At 52.5% G+C, this 25,745-nt stretch overlaps 1 protein-coding gene across 1 annotated transcript; it reads left to right on the top strand.

The window, feature by feature from the left end:
* The first annotated feature begins 1,577 nt into the window (after nt 1–1,577).
* Nucleotides 1,578–25,425, top strand: ATP6V1B1 (ATPase H+ transporting V1 subunit B1). The gene is made up of 14 exons (XM_069494514.1): nt 1,578–1,746; nt 8,462–8,517; nt 18,596–18,694; nt 18,884–18,977; nt 19,573–19,650; nt 20,490–20,629; nt 21,492–21,593; nt 21,691–21,788; nt 22,769–22,892; nt 23,145–23,295; nt 23,529–23,611; nt 24,699–24,803; nt 24,988–25,117; nt 25,206–25,425. Exons 1-14 carry the CDS (start codon nt 1,629–1,631, stop codon nt 25,367–25,369), a joined length of 1,542 nt encoding a protein of 513 aa, XP_069350615.1. The 5' UTR covers nt 1,578–1,628; the 3' UTR covers nt 25,370–25,425.
* Nucleotides 25,426–25,745: the final 320 nt, after the last annotated feature.

Genomic DNA, 25,745 nt, shown 5'->3' with positions numbered 1-25,745 from the left:
ACGATATCACACCAGAAAATTGACATTGGTACTGTGTGTGCATAGTTCCATGCCATTTCATCATCTATGTAGATTCGTGGAACCACTGCCACAATCAAGATGCAGAACTGTCCCATCACCACAAAGATCTCCCGCGTGCTGCCCCTTTATGGCACACCCACCCCCAGCTCCCCACAGGAAAGTTCTCTGAAAGAATGGGAATTGTGAGCGAGGGACCAGAGACATGAAATGGGTCCTCAGGCCAGAGGATTCAGGGTGAGATTGTGACTTTTGTGGGCAGAGAAGACAAGCACAGTCTGCTCCAGTCTGCTCTGGGAAACACAATAGCTGCTGCTTTGGTTTCAAATTGGCTGCCCTGAGTCACCCGGAGTGGGGGCTGGGGGACAGGGATTCCTAGACAACTGCGCAGCAGCCCTTCCCTCTGCTCGGGCAGCATAATTTGGGAGGAGCTTAGCAATGTGGGAAATCTCGAGTCTGGAATGAGGCCTGGGAGCGACCAGGGCAGACCTCAGGTTGGGCAGGTCCAGACGCCACCCAGCATCCACCCTGCCTTGCCCAGCAGACCCAGGCCACGTCCGCTGGCCAGAAGAAAGCACAACTCCTTTAGCTACCTGACATGAAGAGGGTTCCTGGGAAGCAGTGGTGAGGTCCTGGGTGGAGCCCAGGCCAGGCTGTGGACATAGCTTGATTTATAACTCCAAATATTTAGATATACAATACCCAGACCTTCATTTGTACTTTCTCCCATGGGCTGAAAAGGTCGGGGCAGGCCTGCTCTATGGGCTCCTGGAGGTGAATGTAAGAAGGTGAGACAGGGTCCTAAGATCAGGTGGAGAGAGACCAGCCCTGGTCCTCAGGATGCCGCTTTCAGTAGTATGACACAGAAAGGCTTAAGGAGACCAGGTCTGATGGAGGAGACATGGGCTCAGCTTTTAGGGGCTCTCAACCCAGTGGCAGGGACAAGAGAGGCCTCCCCTAAAGGGCATGATATAGGAAAGAGACCACATGTGGTGAATCCAAGGAGTTGGAGAATCCAGGAAAGGCTTCCTGTAGGAGATGGCACTGAAGCTGGCCAGGAAATAGTTCTCTATGGATGTTCAAAAAGATGATGATGGAATTGTGCGGGGAAAGAATACCCAGGTATAGTCAGGGCAGAGGGTGCAGGGTGAGGGTAGGTTGGGGGGACAGTGAGGAGAGCACAGCCTACCAGAAATTGGGTGTGGGGAGGAGACCAGGAACAGGGGGGTGAGGGGCGGGGGGGAGGGGACAGGTGAGAGCACCTAAAGTTCTGCAGGAAGGAACTGGATTCATACTGGCTTGGGGCAGAGCAGCAGCCAAGCACAGAGGCTGGAGAAAGCCAGCCTTCCCCTCTGCCTTTCTCCCTCACACCCTCCAGCCCCCAGCTGGCTCAGCCCCTCCCAGACCTGCACAGCCTGGGTGTGGGGAAAAGCTTCCCAGCTAGAGCACTGGGCTTCCCTGTTTACAGTCAACCCAGGGAGGAGAGAAGGAAGTGGGAGGAGAGGGGAGGGGCGGGTGGCTGGGCAGCTCTCTCCAACTCCAGCTGGACCTGAAGTCTTAGAGCTGCCACCAGTAGGTTCAGGCACTTGTCTCCTAGCCTACCCTGCACCATGGCCACGAAGGTAGACAGCAGGCCTGGGGGGCTTCCCGGCAGTGGCTGTGACCTGGGCCCAGCCCGAGAGCACATGCAGGCGGTCACCCGAAACTATATCACTCACCCCCGTGTTAGTGAGTATGACCTCCCCCACCACCACGGGTAAGGTCAGGGTGGGGATCGGGGTGGCTGCTGGGTCCTCAGACAAAGCGGGGGACCCAAGACCTGGGGAGATGTAGGGGGCTCTCTGTCCAGTGGAGTAATGCAGCGGGGCCACCTGGATAAGGGGCTATCTCTGCAGGAGAAAGGAGGGAGGTCCCCAGCCTAGGCTACCTTGGGGTGAGGAAATGTGTGACAGTGTGTGTTGTGCATGCTTGTACCCTCGGGGCAAGGGTGAGTTTGTGTGTCTGCTTGGGTGATCTATGTGTGTGTGCTCACGGGAGAGCACATGTGTTTGGGCGATATCACATGTCTGAGTGTGGTAATGTGTGTGTGCAGTTGGGGTGAGGGCTAGTGTCCAGGCACAGGGGCATGGACATGCTCATGGGGGTGGGGTGTCTCCTTGGCAGTTTTAGAGTGGGGAGGCCCTGTGTGTGGCTCATGTGCCTGTCCTGCAGGGGTTGGCCAAATCCAGATCTGGGGCAAGGTCCAGAGGACTAAAGGGACCCCCTCATCTCCTTGCCCAAGGTCACTCTCCCTGGGTTGGTGAATTCTCAGACAGCCCAGCTCGCTGGAGTAAACCAGCCAAGCCACAGCCAGACCAGCCACAGCTAGGCAGAGCCAGAGGCTCCTAACAGGGCGTGTGGGGTGAGGGGAAGCAAGCCTGACCCAGCCACTCCTCCTCCCTCCCTGCTTCTGGCGCTATCCAGGCCAGCAGAGGAGATGGAATGCACTGAGGGCAGCTGGGGGCTGAGATGGAGCCAGGCAGCAGGGGAGTGAGCCCTGGGGTTTGGGGCACCTCCTGAGGCCTGGGGCAGGTGCTGAGGGTGTAGCACATTCCAGCTTAGGAGAAATGGTGAGAATGGGGCGGGGTCAGGTTTCTCAATGAGGCCCTGCAGGCCCTGCCCCATGCGGTGGGGGTAGAACTGGAGGTCCAGATTCTCCTTGGGCCAAAGCTAGGGTTGCCAAGCCCAGAAATATGCAGTGACTGGGGGCCCCTTGGGTCCAGAGGTCAGGCCTGGAGCCCTGAGCTGGGGTGTGTGACTATCGCTCAGTCCCCGTGTGCCTCTTCCCCCAGGCACAGGAGATCTGCCAGGTGCTGAGTCGAGTGAAGGATCCGACCATCATGCTCTGCTTTCCTTCTCCCTGGAATGTGCCCTCCCAGGGACCCCGTAGGTGCAATCTCACCCCACACACTGCCTCCTCCTCTTTCTCTCTCCCTGGCCAGGACTACCCAGGCCTGGAGCTGCCTCCAGCCATTTCCCTCCCTTCCAGCCCCTTATTTACAGTCAACATGCCCTTGGCACCAGGAAAATACTAGGCTGGGGGTGGGGAAGTGGTGCCCACCATGTCTGCATGCCTTCTGTGGGGATGGCTTGGTGGCTGACCCAGAGCAGAGGTGGTCCAGCAGTGCAGGGAGCCCTTCCAGGCCTTGCTCTGCCAATACCTTTGCTTTTGCTATGCACCAAGATACCCCAGCCCAGCGCAAACACCCTCCCACCCACAGGGTCACTTCTTCACCTGCAGCGTCTCCCCATCCCCTCCTTCCTCCTCAGGTGCTGGGGCCGGTGGGCGGGGGTTCTCCCTGGGGGGATGGGGACAGGCACAGAACCAGCGAAGATTTGGAGGCTCAGGGCTGCACCCTCAGTAGGCTGGAGGCAGGACTGGTGTGTCCCTCTCAGGGTGGGGATCTGGGGTGGCTGCTGGGTCCTCAGACAAAGCGGGGGACCCAAGACCTGGGGAGATGTAGGGGGCTCTCTGTCCAGTGGAGTAATGCAGTGGGACCACCTGGATAAGGGGCCATCTCTGCAGGAGTAGGGATGGAGGTCCCCAGCCTAGGCTACCTTGGGGTGAGGAAATGTGTGACAGTGTGTGTTGTGCATGCTTGTACCCTTAGGGCAAGGGTGAGTTTGTGTGTATGCTTGGGTGATCTGTGTGTGTGTGTGTGAGTGTGTGCTCAGAAAGTGAGCCTGGCCACCTAAGCTGGGCCTCCCAGGCAGGAGGACTCTGCAGAGACAGGGCCTAGGAGGAGAGCTGGGGGTACCAGAGGGCCAGGAGGCCCCAGGGCTTGTGTGGCCATGGATGGAGGTGAGCCCAGGGCAGCTTGAGAAAACTGCCCTTCCTGGAGGAGGTGGACTGAACAGGCCTGAGCCTTTGAGGGTGCGATCTCACTGCTGAGAAAGGATTGGCCACAAAGGAGGAGGCAGGGTAGAATCAGGATGGCGAGTGAACTCCACCGTATCCACCCTGGGAAAGAAGGGTCCCCTTCGCCTCCCACAGAGTAGAGCATTTCCCAAGGCCTGGGCTTCCTTGGGGAGGAGGTGGCCTGGCCATGCATCTGTTCTTGTGGGGCTAGGCTGGGGTGGGGGTGCCCAGCATGAGCAAAGGTAGGAAGGACAAGCTGGCAGCCTGGTTGGAGAAATAGAGCCAGGTCAGATCACCCAGGGGCTTGAGCACCAAACCACTGACTTTGCCACTGGCCTCAGTTTCTTCAACTGAAAGGGAAGGGAGGTACGCTGGGAGAGTCCCAACCAGCAGGGTCTTGGGCTGATTCTAGGAGCCCTCAGCTTCCAGCCCCTGCCCTCCCTCCCCTAATCCCTCCAGCGGGATCAGGGAGGAGGTGCAGGACCTGCTGCCCCGGGCTTGCCCCCACCCTGGCCTCACGCATGGACGCCTGTCTCAGCCCTCTCCCAGGACGCTGCAGGTGTGGCTGGGCTGGCGCTAATTAGTGGGCCGCGCGGGATCCCCGCTGAGCCTTTGACAGGGTAGGCGGTGGAGAGGTGGGGGCAGGGAGGCGCTGCACCAGCCAGCAGTCCAAAGTGCAACCCAAAGTGTCAGCTAGGACAATGGAGGGGGTGGGCAGAGCAGCCAGAGGGAGTGTCTGCCAAGTCTCTGGAAGGCCCGTTGGAGGAGGGCCCCTAAGGTCGTCTGATCCAGCCCTCTGCCTTCCCTCTCCAGGGTCAAGGGGTGCCTCCCAGGGTTGAGCAGTGGCCACAATCCCTGAGTGCCACAGGGTACTGTCCTGGTTTGTGGTGTGTCCTAGGAGAAATCAACTCACTTTCTGGGCCATACAACAGACACATTCAGAGTTGGGGGTATACAAACAAAAGGCCTGACTTCCAGTCAAGGACGCCCTCGTGGCTTAGGCACCATGTTGGCTGTGTCCAAACCAGACAGCCGCTAAGAAAAGGTCTGGTCTGGTCTGACAGGGGAGACAGAGCCCTGTCTGAGGGGAGAGACAATCCGTCTAGGGTGCGAGTCTGTGGTGCCATGGGCCTGCAGTGGGGACCAGCTGGGCTGCAGTAGTCAGTCCAGGGCAAAGCCTTGAAGGATATGAGTAGCCCAACGTGGAACAGAAACAGCTACGTGAGTGGACAGTCTGCAGTGCAGCCACCAGGCTGTGGAGTGATGTACTCACCCAACAACTCTTTCTGAAGCCCATCTGGAGCCAGGCACCGAGGCTGCCAGAAGCCTGGGAAGGTGGTTTACAGATGAGGCTGGTGCGCTAAGATGGGGGACTTAGAGACCTCATGCTGGTCACCGGGTGGCCTGGGGGAGGCGGCTCCCTCCCACCCCGACTCCCAGAGGGCCTGCAGCAGCCCCGGGACTCCTTCCTGACCAGGCCTCCCGCTTAGGGAAGGGTGCTCTAACCCTCCACCCATCCTGCAGCCCCGCTCCCCCTCCCCCCAGAGTAGCTGGACGTCAGGGTTAATGCGGATTTCGTGGGCAGGGGCTGTGGAGAGGGGGAGCCGGCTGTGAAGAAGGGAGGAAGTTGAAAGACTTGTCTCTGAAATTGGAATTGTCTCCCAATTGGAAACGATTCCCTGGGGCTTTCTGGCCCTCAGGCCCCTTGCCTCCCAGCCCCCATCTCCCTACCAGGCCCACCCACCACGCGTCTTTGCATCACGGTTCACTGCTTTCTTCCCCCATCCCTGCCCTTTGGCAGGTGTGTTCTTTTCTCTGTGGGGTCAGCAAGATGCCAGCTCTTCCTGGGGCTTATAAAATGAGGGTCTCTCCCCTCCCGCCCCTCATTCCCCTGCTTGCACAATGCATTTCCTCCTCCCTGCTTCTCCCTCCGTCCTCTGCTGGGCTACCTGCTCCACTCTGCCGAACACAGTTCTAACAATTCAGACAATTTGATCAAAGCACCATGTGGGCGGGTGTGTGCGTGTGCGTGTGTGTGTGTGTGTGTGTGTGTGTATGTGTGGTGCTGTTTGGAGATTTTTTTTTTTCCTTGGGGAGGGTGAGGCCCTAGTCTCTGTCCTCTGCAGGGGATCTTCCTATGCCTACCCCGCCCTTAGCCCTGGGCACCCCCTTTCTCCTCTCTTCCACCCTCTGTCTTCACAGGGAGTGTGGCTGGAGCCAGGGGCGCAAGGCCTCAGGCTGGGGCAACAGGACGCTCTTTTGGTGTGGGGGCTGGGAAGGTAGCGGGCACACCTCTGTTCTGATGCCAGCAATGCTGGAATGAGCTGATGGAACCATTAACGCCTTTCATAATTCATCCTGCAAATATGTATTGGGTGTCTCCCATGGAGCCAGCACTATTCTAAGAGGTGGGATAGAGCAGTGAGCACCACAGAGGGCATCCTGCCCTAGTGGAGTTGACAGGTCTTCGTGCACGGGAAGTGAGCCTGTGCACACCAGCCCACTGCCCTTTCTGTCGCTGAGAGCACCCAGGCTGGTCCTCCCGCCCATTCTCACTCACCCATCCTGATCTTTCCCTTCATAGCAACCACTGCAGTTTGTAATTATACTATTTTCTCTTTATCCCCGCTTTTGGATTATAGGCTCCATGTTTTATCTGTCACCTTCATTTGCCTAGCCTAGTACACAGAAGGCATCAAGTAGATGCGCTGGAAGAAAGGCAGGGAGGAGGGAAGGAGGAAGCAGACGATATAGGAAAAGAGAGAGCCAGGCCAAGCTTCCAGGACCTCGACATCTCAAGGCCTGACCACAGAGACTTCTAAGGAGGCTGAGCCACAGCCCAGAGGCAGGGCATGAAGGACAGGCCGAGGCTCCCAGGCCTCTGGAATTAGCAGCTTGGGGGCCAGCGGTGGCCACCAGAGCCACAGCAGTGAGGGCAGAGGAGCCGGTGGAAGGTGGAGAAGGGAAGTGAGCAATTGGAGACCACGCTTGTGAGAGGGCGGGCTGGGAGGGGGGAGCTGGAGGAAGGTGAGACTGAGGGAGTTTTTGTTGAGATGGAGACACCTTGATAGGAAGGCTACAGAGAGCAAGAGAAAGGCTCTGCCCCCGCCCCATTGAGAAGTCATCTCTAGGGCCTGCTTCCTGGTGCAGGGGAAGGTGGGACGCGTCCTTCATGGGTACAGGGAAGGAGAAGAGGGTGGCTCAGGTGACGTGGGCAGGCTCAAGGGCAGGGAGTTGAGAGTCCCGCTCTGGGCCAGAGCCCAAGTGGGACTTGTCTTCTTGAGCCCCTGAGTCTTCCACACAGTCCTTGGAGGACCCTTGCAGAGATCTGTGCAAGAATCTCCTTGCCCAGTCCGTCTTCCTGGTCTGAGTCCTCATGAAAGGGGCTTAGATCAGACAAAAATAAGGGGTTTGACCACAGACACCCGGGCTAGAGAGGGGAAGGGCTTCGATTGCCCTTTGGCATGGGGTGGCTCGGGCCAGGCTTGCCTGGAAGTGTGAGGGTGAGTGAGCTGAGCCTCGAATGTGCTGTGTGGCCCTGGGCGAGGCTTTTCACCCTCTGGGCCTGTTTTCCTGGCCTGTGAAAAGAGGGGCTGGACTACTCTCCGCTCTGAGGTCCTGCCAGCCTGGGAGCAACTAGCACCCTCCGAGATAGCCCACCCACCTTGCCTCACCCAGCGCCTGCATCTCGGTGTCTCTGGTGCCTCACAGGGAAGGGTATGGCATCCGGGGACTGTGGGCAAGGGACTGTCCCAGGGTCCCTCAGCGCGAGTCCTGAGCAGAACGAGAATGAGGCTTCCTGGCTGCCAGTCCATGGCTTCTTGTATCGGAGCCCCTGGCACTGGGGTTAGGAAGTACTTCTTCATATCTAACCTAATCCCTCCCTGCAAGCTGAGCTCATTTCCCCGTGTGTGGGTCTCCTGCCGCTAGGTCTTTGGACATCCTGCTTCTTCCTCCCACCCTTTAGTTTAGCTCCCTCCCCTCCCTCACTGAGCACCCACTGAGCCAGGGGGTTCAGCCACCCTCCCCCCGCCCCCCCGCAGGGCCTCACCAGGGCCTTGTGGTGAGAGCAGAGGCCCTGTTTGCCTTTTCTCACAGGTGACACACGCACACACACACACACACAGTGCTCAGTCAGTGTGGGGTGCACGGAGGGAAACGTGGTCCTGGTGAGGGGCAGAAGAGGGCACTTTCTGGCCACAGCTGGGGGCCAGAAGCTTTTGGAAAATGCTGTGAGTCAGAGAGGAGGGAGTGGGTGAGGTGGGGGTTGAGGCCAGAGGGGAAGCCCATCAAGGATGAGAAAGGCCTCTGCCCTCTGCCGGCCCTCCCCCAGCCTCCTGCAGGTGTCCGAGCGGCAGGGGGCCCGCGGGCAGGGGCATGACCCTCACAGCAATGGTGGCTGGCCCTGTCACAGCTAATGGCCCTGATGGCCCAGGCCGGGCAGGGAAGGAGGTGGGGGTGTGCAGAGGGAGGGAAGGGGAGGATGCCTCTGTGGGGGGGTCTGGCTGGGGTGAGACCCTCACTCTCTCCCTGCCCTTCCCCCAGCCTACAGGACCGTGTGCAGCGTCAACGGGCCCCTGGTGGTGCTGGACCAGGTCAAGGTGAGACTCTCCTGCTGCTTCCCTGGCGCTAAGGCCAAATCCCAGGGCTCGGGTCCCTCTCCCACTGCCCCCCACCCTTCCACCCTCCCACTCACAGGATTTCTTCTAAATTGCCCCAGAGCCCTGCTCTGTTCTTTCTAACACCTGTCATCCACTCCCACGTCCTCCTTCCCTAGCTGTCTCCCCAGCTACCCACGGTTTCTCCTTCCTGCCTTTTCAGTGGGGGCCAAAAATCCATAAAAACCCCACAGAGACCCCGGCTCTGGCCTTGGGAAACCTGCTTCTACCACTAACGAGCTGTCCCCCTCCTCTGCCTGTCGGTAGAATGGTGTCTGACTTCCTCAAAGGCTGGACTCGCCCCACCTGCGTCTCCCACTGGGTCTTCTTCTAGAGGGGAAGAGGAGGAGGCAGCAGGTTCATGCCAGCTAACATTTCTAGGGATCATGACGGTTTCCAAAGCCTTTGGAATGTCTCAATTCCAGAACCAGCAACATGGGTGGGAAGGGAAGTGGGGAGGGGGTGGGACCCACCAAAGGTACATGGCAGGTGGGCTGTTTTGCATCCCTTAAGGAACTGTAAGAACGTGGCAGACAGCGACAGACAGTATTTTGAGTCCTGGGGTTGGGGATTCTTGAGTGATAAAGCGCCCTGCCAGGGTAGAGATGGCTCTGTTGTCCTCCCTCCACCCAGTTCCAACCCCACAGCCTTCCACCTACCCCCACCACTGTGCGAACTGGAAACCTGGGTGCCGCCCTTGACCCCTCGTCCTGGACCCCACATCTGCCCATGCCCATGTTCTGTGGCTCTCTCCCACCCCACCGCTACCGTGTTATGGCCATGGCCTCTGGGCTCCCAGGCCGTCACCCTCCCATACTCTCCACCTTGCAGCTGTCCCTGGCTTCAAATTCACTTAGGGTGCCCAGCACCTGCACCTCACTGGCCTTCTCTCTAAGGGTCCCTGTGTACCTTTCCACTCACTCTCACCACCCTCCTCTCTCCAGTTAGAAACCCAAACTGTCTCTGCATGGAGCTGCTATTTGATATCTCTGGGCCTTTGCATTCACTACTTAAAAAAATGTGATGAGTAATATATGTTTATTAACAAATTAAATAACTGGGTCTCATTGCCAGTTTAATAACTGCCATAATTTTAAAGTAGTGATGAACACACAATATTTTGAGATGCCTGCTACAACTGAAATGTCATATGAAAACATCTGTGATTTCTGCCAGTGACAAAGTCACAGGTAGTGCAGTCCTGCTAATTCTACTGTGGCTTGTTACCTGTACTCAGAATTGGAGGAAATACTAAATTTCTGTAAAGGTTCATGAATAGAAAATGTAACTTGCCCATCCAAGATCACAGAGACCCTGAGTTCTCTCCTTGGACTCACATGGCTCCAGGTTTAAGAACCCTTCTCACAATTAGTTGGATGAGAGTATGGAGTATATGGGAAGGAATGACAAAGGTGTGGACTTATGTCTGTGATAATTTCTTTCTTTTTTTTTTTTTTTTTGAGACAGAGTCTCGCTCTGTTGCCCGGGCTAGGGTGCCGTGGTGTCAGCCTAGCTCACAGCAACCTCAAACTCCTGGGCTCAAGCAATCCTTCTGTCTCAGCCTTCTGAGTAGCTGGGACTACAGTCGTGTGCCACCATGCCCAGCTAACTTTTTCTATTTATTTTTAGTTGTCCAGCTAATTTCTTTCTATTTTTTCAGTAGAGATGGGGGTCTCACTCTTGCTCAGGCTGGTCTTGAACTCCTGACCTCAAGCTATCCTCCCATCTCCCAGAGTGCTAGGATTACAGGCGTGAGCCACCTCACCCAGCCAATAATGTTCTAAATTGACATATAATAATTGTACATATTTATGGGGTACATAGCGATGTTTCCATACATATATGCATAGTGATCAGGTCAGGGTAATTATTAGTAGCATATCCATCTCCTCAAACATTTACCATTTCTTCATGTTGGGAACATTCAATATCCTCCTTCCAGCTATTTGAAACCATATAATATATTGCTGTTAACTATAGTCATCCTACAGTGGTGTAGGAATAACTAGAACTTACTCTTCCTATCTGGCTGTAATTCTGTGCACGTACTTTCCCCTCTGCCTCCTGGGTGACCCTCCCCTCGTCCCTTCCTCTGACTCATCCCCTGGGCTGAGAGGCCACCTTTTCCTGGGTGCCTCTCCCAGCTTCCCAGGCATTGAGGCTCTCCATCTTTTCTACTTTTTGTATTCTTATTGGCAGCATCCATCTGGGCATTTGGTCTGGATCTGGCCAGTCTCCTTCTTGCCCGCTCCTCTACGAACCACCCCCACCCACACACCGCCCTCCTATTGGCCATGGACTGTGTTTATTAATTCTTAGTTCCAGGAGCCCAACATAGCACTTTTCCTGAACACCCAGACGGTAGTAGGTGCTTGGTATGTTTGTGCAAAGGAAGGGTGAGTAAATTAATGAGACGAATGAATGAATGAATGTTAGCATGCCTAGATACGGACCTGTCAAAACTCGAGCCAACCGTATTGAAGGCAGACCCACTCGCAGCTAGAAACAGACGCCATGTTCCTATGGCCAATGTTGCTTGATCTGCCAGTGTGAGGGATGCCCCCAGCGAAAGTGTGGCTGAGTAATTAAGTGTGGTACCCTGGGGCCAGAGAGTCTGATGAGTCAGACTTAGTGAGTTTTAACCCCAGCTCCATCCCACTCTTTCTACTAGCTACCCGTCAATCCTAGATCAACAGCCTAGCGCCAGCTGGGGACTTGTTAGACATACAAATTCTTGGGCTCCACCTCAGACTGATCGAATTGGCAGCTCTAGCAGTGGGGCACAGAAGTCTGTTCTTACAAGCCCTCTGGGTGATCTGATGCTCCCTGAAGTTCCAGAACCACCTATCTAGGATCATAAATCTCAGTTTCCTCATCTATTGAATGACAATAAGGTTGTTGTGAGGGTCAAATCAGACAAATGTATTATTATTCCTCCCAAGAACAGCCAGCAGTGGCTCTTCCTGAATGCCAGTAAGCCTGATTAAACAGTTGGTGCCATCTCCTGTGCCACCACACTCCCTACCAGACCTGTCATTCTATGTGGGCCCCAGTGTGGCAGGGAGAGATGGTACCTATGCAGGTATTTTCTCAACTGTAAAATGGAGCTGAGCTAGGAAACCAGAGCTAGGTCCCCGGACCTATGGTCCTGTGATTGCTGCTTGCATCTGTAACTGTGCAGAGCAAAATAATTGTGTGGTAGAGGCACCCAGAGAATCCCTGGCTTGCAGAGGAAGGAAAGGAATTGGTGATTTTTAGTCTTAGAAGTTCAGGAGGAGAAGCGCCTCTATGCATTCCTCTCCACGGCCCCACACCGCCTTCCTTCTTCTAGAGTTGCTTGGGCAAAATACCACAATTCTGTTTCTACAGCGCCACCTTCTGTCCACATTGAACCACACAGGCAATTGCTCCCTGGTTCCATCCTTCTCAAATGGAAAAACATTTGGGAGAAGAATTTTGTGTAGACCAGAGGTTCTTAGCCCAGGGAATAAGACCTTGAAATTGTATGCAAACCTCGATTGAAGATATAAATGAATGTGCCTGTGCATTTTTCTGGGGGAAGTGGGTTCATCTGATTTTCCAGAGTTCATGACCCAGAAAAGGCTTAATCTCTAATTTGCAGAACTTGAACATGTATCAGAATCCTCTGAAGAGCTTGTTAACATGTAGATTGCTGGGCCCCACCCCAACATTCTGATTCTGCAGATCTGGGGTGGGGACCAAGAATTTTCACTTCTAGTGCAAATTCCCAAGTGATGCTGCTGCTGCTGCTGGTCTGGGAACCACACTTTAGAACCTCTGCTCTAGGGGATCTTCCAACTTCTGTACTCTTTGATGCAAACTGGTCCTTATTTGGGAGTTGGAGTAAGCACTCATCTTATCCACCAGACTTGATCCCAAACATCTGTGGCTGCTTTAGAAAGAGTATGCATCAGCTCTGAAGATGATTTCCAAAGAGGAGTTCCCACACTGCGCTGGCCATTGTCAGCAGGAGACACCTTAGAGGCCAGCACCCCCTTGCACAAGTCCTGGCAGGCTTGCTAAAAACTTCCCAGGCAGCAGCTCCCTGTGCCTGGCCCCTTGCTAGCCGAAAGCTCACTTGACTCTCCAGCACAGCGGATTGGTTGCGCTGATTGATCCTTACTTCCCGCAATCCTCCTAGTAAGCAGCAGTGAGTTGATAGGATCAGGCTTGCTGATGTGGCTGCGAAACAGGGCCCCTTGGAGCACACTGGAATTTTCCCCTGGCACCCGCTGCCCTGACTGGTTATGAGACCCTGCCCCATGGACACTCAGTCAATACACACACACATAGAGCCTGGCATTTTCTTCCTAACGGGCCCCAAGACTCTACACACTCTGCCTGAGTGTGAGGGTCTGACAGTTCTTCCCTGTGTCTGACCGTAATCGCTGCTGTTTAAAGTTCATTTTCTCTGATTTCATCTTTGGGGGACACTTAATGCACCACCCTCATCTCCACTGGCCTTTCCCCACCCTCCCTCCACATAAACCCACATAAAAATGGTCACTGTTTTATCACCCCACTGCCTGATTTCCTTTGGGCCCACTCTGGCCTATGCTCTGTCCAGAAATTTTTCCGCTGAGGTTAAAACAGGCCACTATCACCCCCCAGTGAGGTGACAAACAACGAGGCAATGAGTATTTCAAAGAGAGACACAGGCGGGCTTGGAGTGGGCGAGGAAAAGGAGCCAGGTGTTCGATTTAGCGCGTTTCCCCGGCGCTCGCTGTCCTGGCTCTTGGGCTCCCTCTTGTGGTTGAGAGCCCAAGACGCCTGGGCATTCGCAGCCCCTTCCACCGCAGAGCATTCTTCTGGGGCAGGCCTTCTGTTGCGACCCCCTCACTGCCCCGCCTCACCCCCGCAAGCCTGAAGGGTGGTTTGGGGAAGAACAGGGTCACCTTCCCACCATCTTCTTCACAGGACAAGGAGGGGCCCAAGCCGGAGCTTCCTTCAGAGACTGTTAGAGCCGCAAACCTTCTAGTCTCAAGTTCAACCCCAGCAGGGGTGCCCTGCGGAGTGGCCCCTACCCTGGTCACACCTTGCTGAGGAATTGGGCCATCTGCCCCTCCCGCAGGCCCCTGAAGTCACTAGTTACTTGAAAATGTTCCCAAATTGCATTATATTTTCTTTTCTTTTCTTTTTCTTTTTTTATTTTTGAGACAGAGTCTCGCTCTGTTGCCCAGGCTAGAGTGAGTGCCGTGGCGTCAGCCTAGCTCACAGCAACCTCAAACTCCTGGGCTTAAGCAATCCTCCTGCCTCAGCCTCCCGAGTAGCTGGGACTACAGGCATGCGCCACCATGCCTGGCTATTTTTTTTCTATATATATTTTAGTTGGCCAGATAATTTCTTTCTATTTTTAGTAGAGACGGGGTCTCGCTCTTGCTGGTCTCGAACTCCTGACCTTGAGCGATCCACCCGCGTCGGCCTCCCAGAGTGCTACGATTACAGGCGTGAGCCACCGCGCCCGGCCTGCATTACATTTTAATTACAAAAATTACACATGCTTCTTGTAACTTGGTGAAACAAAGACAAGATACATTACGTTAACTATTGCCCCTAACCACTTTATTCCCAGCGCCCTGAGATAACCAGTGTAAAGACCCTGCTGTATATGCTCAAACACCAGCAAATACACGTTACAGGTTGACATTGGTGTTAGTCTCTTGATACCAAGGATTCTCTCCATTCAGTAGATATACCTTGTACCCATTCTTTTGGATAGTGGCAAAGAAGGTTATAGTACGGATGTACCCTGACTTATTCGATAGTCTCATTATTGATAGATAGCATGTTTCCAGGTTTCCAGTCGCCTCCCACTGCCACCTTTTTTTTTTAAAAAAAAACGTAGAACAGTCTTTGCTTATGTGTATTAGTATGTTTTTAAAATTGTTTGTCTTATCATATAAACAAAAACTTCAAAACAATATTATGTAACAATGGTGTAACAGGATCTCTGTCTGTTACTGATTTTTATTGGACATAAAAATGGCTTTAGCATTTCACCATTTGCAAAGATGTTGATGTTGGTTTTGGTAAATAGTTTAATGTTCAAGTAGTTGCCTTCCACTCCTGTTTTACATAGTATTGCTTTAGAAACAGCTGCTGGATTTTATCAAAAGTCTTTTTTACATAATTCTATGGGATTCTTCTTTTAATTTATGTTGACAAATTTCCTATTATTGTGAATTTTGTTGTCAGATGTTGACCAATTCCCTAATGTCAATTGCTCTAGCCTGGCATTCTTGGAATAAATCCTATTTGGTCATATTTATTTATTTAATACACTGCTTGATTAGACTGACTAATAACTGATTTAGAATTTCTGCATCTATATTAATAAGAGAAATTGGTCTATAGTTTTCACTTGGATACCATCTTTATTGGACTTGAATTTGTGGCTTTCCATTTGATAGTCTTGTTTCCTTCTAATTTTTATTCATTTTCTTTTTCTTTTTTCTTTCTTTTTGTTTTTGTTTTTTGTTTTGTTTTCCAGAGTCAAAATGGAGTTTGTCTAGTTCCCCTAATACAATGCTGAATGGAGTGATGACAGCAGGCTTTCTTGTTTTTTCCTAATTTTAAAAAGAATGCTTTATGCATCATATCAGTGAATATGATATTTTCTATAGGTTTTTTTGAGGATACTCTTTTTGGGGTTAAGAAATTTCCTTTTTATTCCATGTTTTCAAAGAGTAGTTTTGCTCTTTGTTTTTTGTTTTTAACTATGGATAGTTTTTTAACTTTCTCCAAAAATTTTTGAGACGTTCATAGTTTTTTATCTTTTAATCCATTAATAAAGTGAATTACCTTAATAGATTTTCTAATACTGGACTAACTTTACATTTTTTAAATACTCCCAACTTTGTTTTTTAAATTTTCTATTTGTGTGTGTGTATTTATTTATCTTCATGTTTTCTTTTATAATTTTTGTTTGTATGTGTTGTATTGGATCTGTTAATATTTTGTTAGGATTTGTACATCCATGTTCATGAGTAAGATTGCCTACAATTTTCCCATAATTATTTTATTTTGATATCATGGTTATGCTTGCTTCATAAAATGAGTTCAATGCAATACTTTCCCTTGCATATTTTTGAAGAGCTTGATTAGTTTCAAATTATTTGTTCTTTGACTGTTAGAACTCACTGGTATTTTCTTCATGGGAAGACTTTAAGCTATTCAGTATCTTAAAGATTGCAGAATTATTCTGGCTTTCTTTCTTGTGCGTATGCATGTGTATGTGTGTTTTAAGAGACAGGAACTCACTCTGGTGTCCAGGCTTGAACTCCTGGGCTAAGCAATCAGCCTCCCAGCCAGCTAAGACTACAGGCTCCTGCCACTACACCTGGCTATTCTGGCTGTCAATTTCATTTTTAATTGGTTTTGGTTTGAGTTGTATTCTTCTAAGACTTTATTCATTTCATCTAAATTTACCTTTTTAATATTATAAGTCTATCTAGTTGAGCCTTTTTAATTATAATACTTATATATTCATGCCTTTTCTTTTTTCTTAATCAATGTTGCCAGTGATTTGTCTATTTTATTAGGCTTTTCAAAGAAGCACCTTATCAGCTGTCTGTAACACCATGGGGGGGGGGGAAGAAAAAGAAAAACACAAAGAAGCACCTTGGCTTTGTTGATTGTCTCTATTATACATTTGTTTTCTATTTTAATAATTTCTGCCCTCTTATTTCTTCTACTTTCTTTGGGATTTTAATGCTGTTCTTTTTCTGACTTATCAAATTGCATACTTTTTGGCTTCTTTAACTTTTTTTTCTTTTCTAATATTGAGTATTTAAAGCTTTAAATGTATCACACATATGTTGATTATAGATTTTCATTATTGTTTAGAGCTAAATGTTTCTAATTCTGACTATAAATTCTTCTATACTTATTGAGGTTTTTCTAACCATTTTTTTGTTTCTATTTGTTTTGATTTCTATTATGGTCACAGAACATGGTGCCGCCTTATGTCTGTGTCATGGCATGAAGTGATGTCCTCTTCGTTCTTTTCTAGACAATCTGTCATTTCAGTTTTGATTGCCTCCAATGTCCAAGGAGTAATTTAGAGGAGTACTTTAATTTCCCGGAATATTAAGAATTTGGGAGGAGAGGGTTGTCTTTTTACCACTGATTTTTGCTGGGTTAAGATATGACTTCCTCCCTGAAGTGCATCAGTCACCTGGGAAGCGAGGTGAGGGAGGGTGCAACGTGTTTGTTCCAGGACCTCCTCTGGAACAAGGGTGCAGGTACAGGACTTAGCTCTCTTGGGGCTGATGAAAGCCGAGGACCGATGGCAGCGGGGAGGGTGTGCTCTTCAAGCTCGGCTTTCCTGGCCAGGCCTGTAGCCTTGTCTAGATGGGGCAAAGCCTGGGACTGGGCGGTGCCAGGAGCATGCGCAGAGGCAGAGCTCTCCTGCCCACCTGCTCTCTGTGGTCCTGGAGGGCAGCCCGATGGTTTTTTTTTTGGTTTTTTTTTAATTATAATTCACATACCATAAACTTCACTCTTTTGAAATGCATTCAGCGTTTTTTAGTCTACCCACAGACTTGTGCAGCCATCATCACTATCTAATTCCAAAACATTTTCATCTCAAAAAGCAACCGCATACCCATTAGTCGTCATCACCCCAATCCTCTCTCCCCCAGCCCCTGGCAACCACTAATCTACTTTCTGTCTCTATGCATTTGCCTATTTTAGACATTTTCTATCAATAGAATCATATAATATGTGACCTGTTTTGTCTAGCTTCTTTCACTTAACATGATGAGGAGTTTTGGGGGGCTTTTTGTTATTGCTTTCCTGTCATCTTGTTTGCTATTCTAAGCATAATGTTTTCAAGGTCCACCCATGTTGTGGCATGTGTCAGTTCTTCATTCCTTTTTAAGGCTGAAAAATATTCCATTGTATGACCATACCATATTTTGTTTATCCATTCATCACTTTATGGACATGTGAGTTATTTTCACTTTTTTGCTATCATGAATAACCCTGCTGTGAACAGTCATGTGCAAGTTTTTGTGTGGACATACGTTTTCATTTCTCAGGTGTGTTCCCAGGAGTGAAATTGCTGGGGGTCAGATGGTAACTGTACCTTTAACTTTTTGAGGAGCTGCCGGACTACTTTCCAAAGTGGCTGCACCATTTTGCATCCCCCCAGCAGTGTATGAGGGTTCTAATCTCTCCACTTCCTTGGCAACCCTTGTTAGTATCTGACTTTTTGATTATAGCCACATTAGTGGGTGTGCGGTGGTGTCTCATTGTGGTTCTGATTTTCATTTCTCTAATGACTAACAATGTTGGTCATATTATCACGTGCTGATTAGCTGTTCGTATATCTTCTTTGGAGAAATGTCTATTCAGATCCTTTGATCAAATCCTTTTGATTGTCCAGTTGTAAGAGTTTTTATATATTCTAGGGATCAGCCTGATATTTTTTATTCCTGAACCCTGGGAGGACTATATGTGAATCAATCCCATTCTCATGGCTAGGAAAAGACTGTCGCTGGTACATGAGGACACCTGGGAGCAGGGAGTCTGTGCCTTCCAGGAGCCCTGGACAGCCCAATAGTTACTATATTTTATTCACCTTTTACAAGGTGCCAGGCACCATCCTCATGGATGTTCATATATTATCTCATTTCCTCTCTGCAGCAGCCCTACTTTAAAGATGAGAAAATTAAAGTTTATTACTCAGTGACTTAAGTACTTAATGAGTTACTTACGTCATTAAGTAACCTCTGCAGGGTCACACAGCTACTAAGCTTCAGATCTTCAATTCCAACCTGGTCTTCCAACTCTAAAGTCCATGCTCCAAAACATCCAGGTACACTGCCTCCCAAGGAGAATTCAAACTTCCACTTCCCAGCCCCTCAAGTTCATTTCCACAAATGTCTGGACAAAAGAAGGGAGACAGCAGCTTGACTGGATCAAAGAGGGATGGGGAGTAGAAGGGACTTTGCCTCTGGTTTCACAGTCACTCTGGGTTGCTCTCCTCTCCTGCCAGTTTGCCCAGTATGCTGAGATCGTCAACTTCACCCTCCCTGATGGGACTCAGAGGAGTGGACAAGTGCTTGAGGTGGCCGGCACCAAGGCAATTGTTCAGGTGAGTGATGTCAATGAGATGTTGGCTGGTTGAATAAATGAAGGAACTCATGAAGTTCCCACACTACCTTACAAGCTCTGAAGCCATGAAATGTTCTGTATCCCTGAGAGCACAACGCATGTCCAGAATGCGTAGCCCCATTTGCTCCAGCAAGCCCCTTGTTAGAGTAACTACCTCTTGTCTCCACAGGTGTTTGAAGGGACGTCTGGGATCGATGCCCAGAAGACCACTTGTGAATTCACAGGAGACATCCTACGGACTCCAGTGTCAGAGGACATGCTGGGTGAGGGATGGGATGGGATGGGGTAGGATTGCTCCATCAGTCCCCCAAGTCCAGCTTCTCTGACCAGGCCCTAAGCACACTGCATTGCCTATTCACATACCTGTCTCCCCAGTGAGCTCTTTGAGGTCAGGGGTGTGCCTTCTTTCTTTGGTCCCTGACCCCAGCTCAGGGACTGACATACAGGTATTCAATAAATGAGGAAGGCAGGTTCAATAAACCAGAGGTACAGTAGGTAGCCACCTATTTGGGGTCAGGCTTAAAGGGACTGCTAAGCCCTGAATGTCCCCCAATTCTCTCCCAAGACCTGCCATACCTGGCCTGGGCCTCCCCTCTTTCCAGTCCTGGAATTGCCCACTAGAGTCATTGTCCTGGGCCAAGGTCTTGCCTGTAAAGGTTTCCAGGAGAGGAAGGAAGACCCCCCAAGGGGACAGTCACTGTGGCCAGCTCTCTGGGGTACCCGAGGCCTGAGGGGGAGGGGACACAGGGCAGTGGGGATGTGGGGGTAGGTGGAGGCTGGCGGGTGTGGAGAGTAGGCAGCAGAAAGGGACCCAGGGCTGGCTCTGAGCATCCTCCAACACTCCTCACCCACCCTCAGGTCGGGTTTTCAATGGCTCCGGCAAACCCATTGACAAGGGGCCAGCAGTCATGGCAGAGGACTTTCTGGATATCAACGGTGAGTGACCGGAGGCTCTGGATGGCTTCAAGACCCAGCCCCAACACCTTCCCCACCCCAGCCATCACCTCTGCCACCCTGCCCTTGGAAGCTCTGCCCAGAGACAAGCCGAGGCAATTGCCCAGGGTTCACTCCAGGGCAGGTCAGACACACAGGCAGATCAGGTGTGATGTGAGAGCAGCAAGGGCCTCTGTCCCCACATATGCCACTGAACCCAAACACTGCCATCATCGTTAGACAGTGTTCCACACACTGCCCAAGGCCATCACTCTCCTGCTTTGGGTTCCCAGTCCTGAGCGGGGCTGGGGTGGTCTGCAGGCTCGCATGCATTCCAGTGGGCAGCCTTCCTGAGTGCCCAACCCTACCTTGTCAGTTTACTGGCAGATACGATGGAGGCCTGTGGCTTGCACGAGGCCACACAGCAAGTCAGTGGCAGAGCACAGAACATACATCTGCTCAGACAGGAGGTCTCCAAGTCACCCTCAGGTTCCCTGAACCCCACACAAGTACCTGGAGGTGGTGAGGAGGGCTGTGCCTCCACCCACGGGGCCTCAGCCTGAGTCCCTGACTGCCTGCCACTTCCAAAGCACTGGGCAGTGCTGTTCAAGGTAGCACTGAATCTGTGGCTATTTAAATTTAAACTAATTCAAATGAAAGAAAATTTCATTTCAAAGCCACATTTCATATGCTCAACAGCCACGTGTCTAGGGTTACATTGGGCAGCGCAGTTAGAGCACATTTCCATTGTCGCAGAAAGTTCTATTAAACAGTGCTGCTCTGGAGTCTGGGGCAGGGAAGGGCTTGAACCCCTGAGCATGGCTTCATGGTTGCCCCCTCAGGCCAGCCCATCAACCCCCACGCCCGCATCTACCCCGAGGAGATGATTCAGACGGGCATTTCTCCCATTGATGTGATGAACAGCATTGCCCGTGGTCAGAAGATCCCCATCTTCTCAGCGGCTGGACTGCCCCACAATGAGGTGAGGCCTGCAGGGCCACAGGCACGACCCAGGGGAAGGGATAGAGCACAGGCCAGGCCAGTGAGGAGCGTTCCTAAGCCAAGGAGACAGGGGCCAGCCAAGCTGGGGTCACTCAGGGACTCGGGGCTGCACAAGACCTCCCCCATGTCCATCAGCTGCCCCAGCAGGTCTTCACGCTGTCCCAAGTGGGAGCCCATGGGTGGCTGACAGCATTGCAAGTCCTGCCCAGCTGAGCTCACAGCCTGCACCCACTGGTCCTGGTACTGGCCCTTCCTCACACGCACCTACTCCACGCTCGCCACCAAGAGGGAACAGCCTGGGTCCTCCCAGAGAAGCTGGTGTGACAAGGCTTCCAGATGCTTCTCCCCAACCACCCAGCTCCCTGACCACTCAAAATGGTCTGAGTGATCAGAGGGGATAAGTGCTCCCACACTGCCCTGCCCCCACTCCTGGTTCTGGACATGGTATCTGCAGGCCCGGGGCAACTCTGTGCTCAAATAACCCTCCAGCATGCTATGAGGGGTGGGGTCCCAAAGGCCTGGCCAACCTAAGCCAAGTCGCCCAAACCCGTGCTGAGGTGGTTGGCCTTTGGGACTGTCACTCCGCCCTGCTTCTCATGTCAGGCACCCACAGCCCATTAGTAGCCATAGAACGGCCCCCTCCATCCCTGCCCCAAGAAAGACTGGGATTGTAGGACCTGGGGCAGCGCCTTCACATCTCTGGGCTTGGATCCCCTCCCCCGACAAGGGCCTTGGTGGGAGGATGCACTGGGGAGGGCTGGCCCATCCCCCTCGGTGCCGCGAGGTGGGGCAGGCTCTGGGCTCCACGCTGATGTCCTTCCTCCCAACCTGCTCCGCTCCAGATTGCTGCTCAGATCTGCCGCCAGGCGGGGCTGGTGAAAAAGTCCAAGGCTGTGCTGGATTATCACGATGACAACTTCGCCATTGTCTTTGCAGCCATGGGGGTAAGGGAGGCTGGGCAGATTGGCAAGTTCCAGAAGCTGTGAGCAGGCACCCTGTCTCCCTCGGCCCCGGCTCCAGCCCTCCCTGCTGTGTGTCCAGGTGAACATGGAGACAGCCAGGTTCTTCAAGTCTGACTTTGAGCAGAATGGAACCATGGGGAACGTCTGCCTCTTCCTGAACTTGGCCAATGACCCCACGTGAGCTCTCCCCTGATGCCCAGATTGCCCTCAGGCAGGCAGACCCTGTCCCCTTCCAAGACCCAAAGTACCAAGGCTCAGGGGCATCCCAGAACTACAGCACGGGCCAGAGCCGGGAGAAAAGCCCAGCAGTGTGCAGGTGGGGAAACGGTGGCCTGGGAAGGGCCCACAGACAGAAGGAGGGAACCAAGCCATGACCTGCAGTCCTCTGCTCATCCTACAACCTGGTCCAGCCACCACCTCAACTCAGGGCTCCTCCTCTCTGTGCCACTTCCACAAAGCCACCCCTGAAGAGATCATTTCCCTAAACATTAGTTTAGAAAAACTGCTATTTTAAAAATTTAGAAAATGAGAGTTTAAATCTGGGTGTCAGGTGGATGAAACAATTCTAATAAACTATCCCGAGTATTGAGGGCACTCTAAAAACTAGGTGACAGAATTCTGGAGGCTACCATGACATCACCAAAGGGAAGAGCCCCGGGCCCAGAGCTTGGGGCCAAGATTGCCTGAAGCCAGAGTGAGGGTGTTCTGGAGCTCCAAGCCCGAGGGGCCCAAGGGCGGGCAAGCGTAGGAAGCACACACACCAAGTGTGCTGGGAGCAGTGAGAGGGACGGTGAGTGACAAAAGCACATGAAGGACACAAAGTGAGTGCTCCAGCTGACACAAGCCTCAGCCCAAGGGGACAGGCTGCTCTTGATATCCTGGCCCTACCTGGCCCTGTCCCACCAACTCCCCTCCTGGCCTCAGCCTCTGTCCCCTTTCCTACCCTGGACAAAGGCTAGAGGGGTGGCTGGAGAGTGCCCACTCCTAGGAGCCGTGCCCTGCCCTGGTCTGGGGGGTGGTGGCAGAGGCTCATCTCATCCAATTTTCTGCCACTTCGCACAACACCAGCTTCCCAGTTCACCTTGCACTCAGCCCCAGGGCTAGTGGAGCATAGGTCCGCGCCTCCATGCTCTCTAAACACCTGGCCACACCTCCAGGATCGAGCGGATCATCACCCCTCGCCTGGCGCTGACCACTGCTGAATTCCTCGCCTACCAGTGCGAGAAGCACGTGCTGGTCATACTGACTGACATGAGTTCCTACGCAGAGGCCTTGCGGGAGGTGAGCTGGCTGGCCAGGATGTCAGATCTTCCCTGCCCCTCCCTAGGCCCGGGACCCCAGGGCGGGTCACCCTACAAATAGAGGGAAGCTCACCTGCCCAGGCCTGCCCCCACCACACGAGCTCCAGGGCTCAGTCACACACAGCCTGTCCATTCCTCTCCTGCCCCCACCAGGGCCCCTGAGCCTCCCACCCACCCCTCCTTGCTTCAGCCTCTCACCCACTTCCTTACCCCAATGCCGTGGATATCACAGGTCTCAGCTGCCAGAGAGGAAGTGCCCGGGCGCCGAGGCTTCCCTGGATACATGTACACAGACCTGGCCACCATCTACGAGCGGGCAGGCCGTGTGGAGGGCCGGGGCGGGTCCATCACGCAGATCCCCATCCTCACCATGCCCAACGACGGTAGCCTCCCCACAGCCCGCTGCCCTGCAGAGCCCCCCGCCCTCCCTTTCCCACCCAGACACTTAGGCGGCACATGCTGCCTTGCACGGTTGTCCTCCATCAGGGCAGACGCTGCCCTTCCCTCCCAGTGCCCCGCACCCTATCATTCCCAGGAGGGGAACAGAACCCAGGTGGCCCCAAGTGGGCAGAGACCTGGACCCCATCCACATGGAGGCCAGTGTGTTTTCTCGTAGATATCACCCACCCCATCCCAGACCTGACAGGCTTCATCACAGAGGGACAGATCTACGTGGACAGACAGCTTCATAACAGACAGGTACTGCTCCTTTCCTACCTACTCTGCTCTCTCCCCCAATGGCACTGAGAAACAGATGTCCCACCACCCTCTGAATTAGGTGGGGCCAGCCAAGGCTAACCCCGAACAGGAGATAGTCACTGGGAAGACTGTGTGGTTCACAGGCGGAAGACAGGCCTGGGTAGGATCCAGCTTACCTGGCTCTGGGACCTCAAGAAAATAATTTCATCTCTATGATCCTAGGTTTCCTCATCTATAAAATGAGAATAATAAAATTTATCACACAGATAGGTTGGGGAGGATAAAAATAAGTTGGCAGGCCTGGCACGGTGGCTCATGTGTGTAATCCTAGCCCTCTGGGAGGCTGAGGTGGGAGGATGGCTTGAAGTCAGGAGTTTGAGACCAACCCAAGCAAGAGTGAGACCCCATCTCTACTAAAAATAGAAGAATTAGCTGGGTTTCATGGTGCTTGCCTATAGTCCCAGCTACTCAGGAGGCTGAGGCAGGAGGATCGCTTGAGCCCAGGAGTTTGAGGTTGCTGTAAGCTAGGCTGATGCCACTGCATTCTATGGGGGTCAATGGCAAGACTGTCTCAAAAAAAAAAAAAAAAAAAAAAAAAGTTGGCATATAGAAAGCATCTGGAAGGTAGTAAATACTAAATAAATACCATTTTTCTTCCCTTTCCAGTTATTTGCTTTGGTGGGCAGAAAACAATGAGTCTGTCCCATTTGTAGGTTAAAGACTACCCCTGTGACTTTTTTTATCTTTGTTCAGCAGGTTCTTTCTTTGCAACTATTAACTATTACGCTTCAACTTTTTTTTTTTTTGTCCAAATAATCAGAAGTTTTGAAATAGTGAGCTTTTCATTAACTATTTTCATGTCATCGTCCCCCTCCACTGCCCTGTCTCGGGCCACACTCATGTAGAACTGCAAACCCAAGCCCTGGAATTGGTGGGAGATAGGGAGGGCGGGTGTGGCCGCTGACCTCCCTGTAGGATGAATGAGGGGTCTCCTGAGAACCATAGGAGGAGGAGAGACAAGCACGGTGGGAAGGAAAGGAAAGCTTGGGCCCTGCCGTCTGCCACTCCCTTCTCCTGCTCCCCCCAGGTCTACCCCCCGATCAACGTGCTCCCTTCCCTGTCGAGGCTGATGAAGTCAGCCATTGGGGAGGGCATGACGAGAAAGGACCATGGGGATGTCTCCAACCAGCTGGTAAGGAGGAGAGGGCCCAGGAGTAGGTGGGTCATCTAGCTTCAGAAGCTGGAGGTTTGAGCCCCATCTGGACGACGAGCTTTTCTCCTGGCAAAAGGGGCCTCCCAGCATAGCCAGACTGGGGACCGCGGGGCTCCAGTAGTTAGCCCACAGCGGCCACCTGCCTCCTCTGCCCCTCCTCCAGTACGCCTGCTACGCCATCGGGAAGGACGTGCAGGCCATGAAGGCGGTGGTGGGGGAGGAGGCGCTCACCTCCGAGGACCTGCTCTACCTGGAATTCCTGCAGAAGTTCGAGAAGAACTTCATCAACCAGGGTAAGGCGCGTCGCAGGCGTTGAGGCGGTAACCTCTTCACCCTCCTCCCGCCCCACACACATTCCTAACACCCCTGCCCTGTCCCCAGGCCCCTACGAGAACCGCTCGGTGTTCGAGTCGCTGGACCTGGCCTGGAAGCTGCTGCGCATCTTCCCCAAGGAGATGCTGAAGCGCATTCCGCAGGGCGTGATCGACGAGTTTTACTCCCGCGAGGGGGCGCCGCAGGACCCCGTGCCCGACACCGTGCTCTAGCCGCGCGCGCCTGCGCCGCGCTGGGTCCCCCGTCCCCCGCCCCGGTCTGCCCTCCCCTCGCGTCTGCCCTCGCCCCGCACACCCGCCCTCCGCCCCGCGCTGGCTGTGCGGGACTCCCGCGCTCCCTCCCGGCACTCGGAAAGAACAGAAGGCTGTTAAGCCCTCCTTCTATGCCTTGTGGACAGGAGCATCTGTAGTTTTGTTTTTAAAGCCCACAAAATAAGAAGTAACTGAGATGAATTTATCTTAGGTGAAAACAAGATTGGCAAAAAATTGACAATCGTTGAAGCTGGGGCTGATGGGCGCATGGAGTTCATTAAACTAGTTTCCCCACTTCACCAAAAAAAAAAAAAAAAAAAAGCTACATTAGTGTCTT

Source organism: Eulemur rufifrons, chromosome 19 (assembly GCF_041146395.1).
Source record: "Eulemur rufifrons isolate Redbay chromosome 19, OSU_ERuf_1, whole genome shotgun sequence".
NCBI classification, from domain to species: Eukaryota; Metazoa; Chordata; class Mammalia; order Primates; family Lemuridae; genus Eulemur; species Eulemur rufifrons.
The sequence above is the reverse complement of the archived record's forward strand: the minus strand, read 5'-3'. Positions and strand labels throughout refer to the sequence as shown.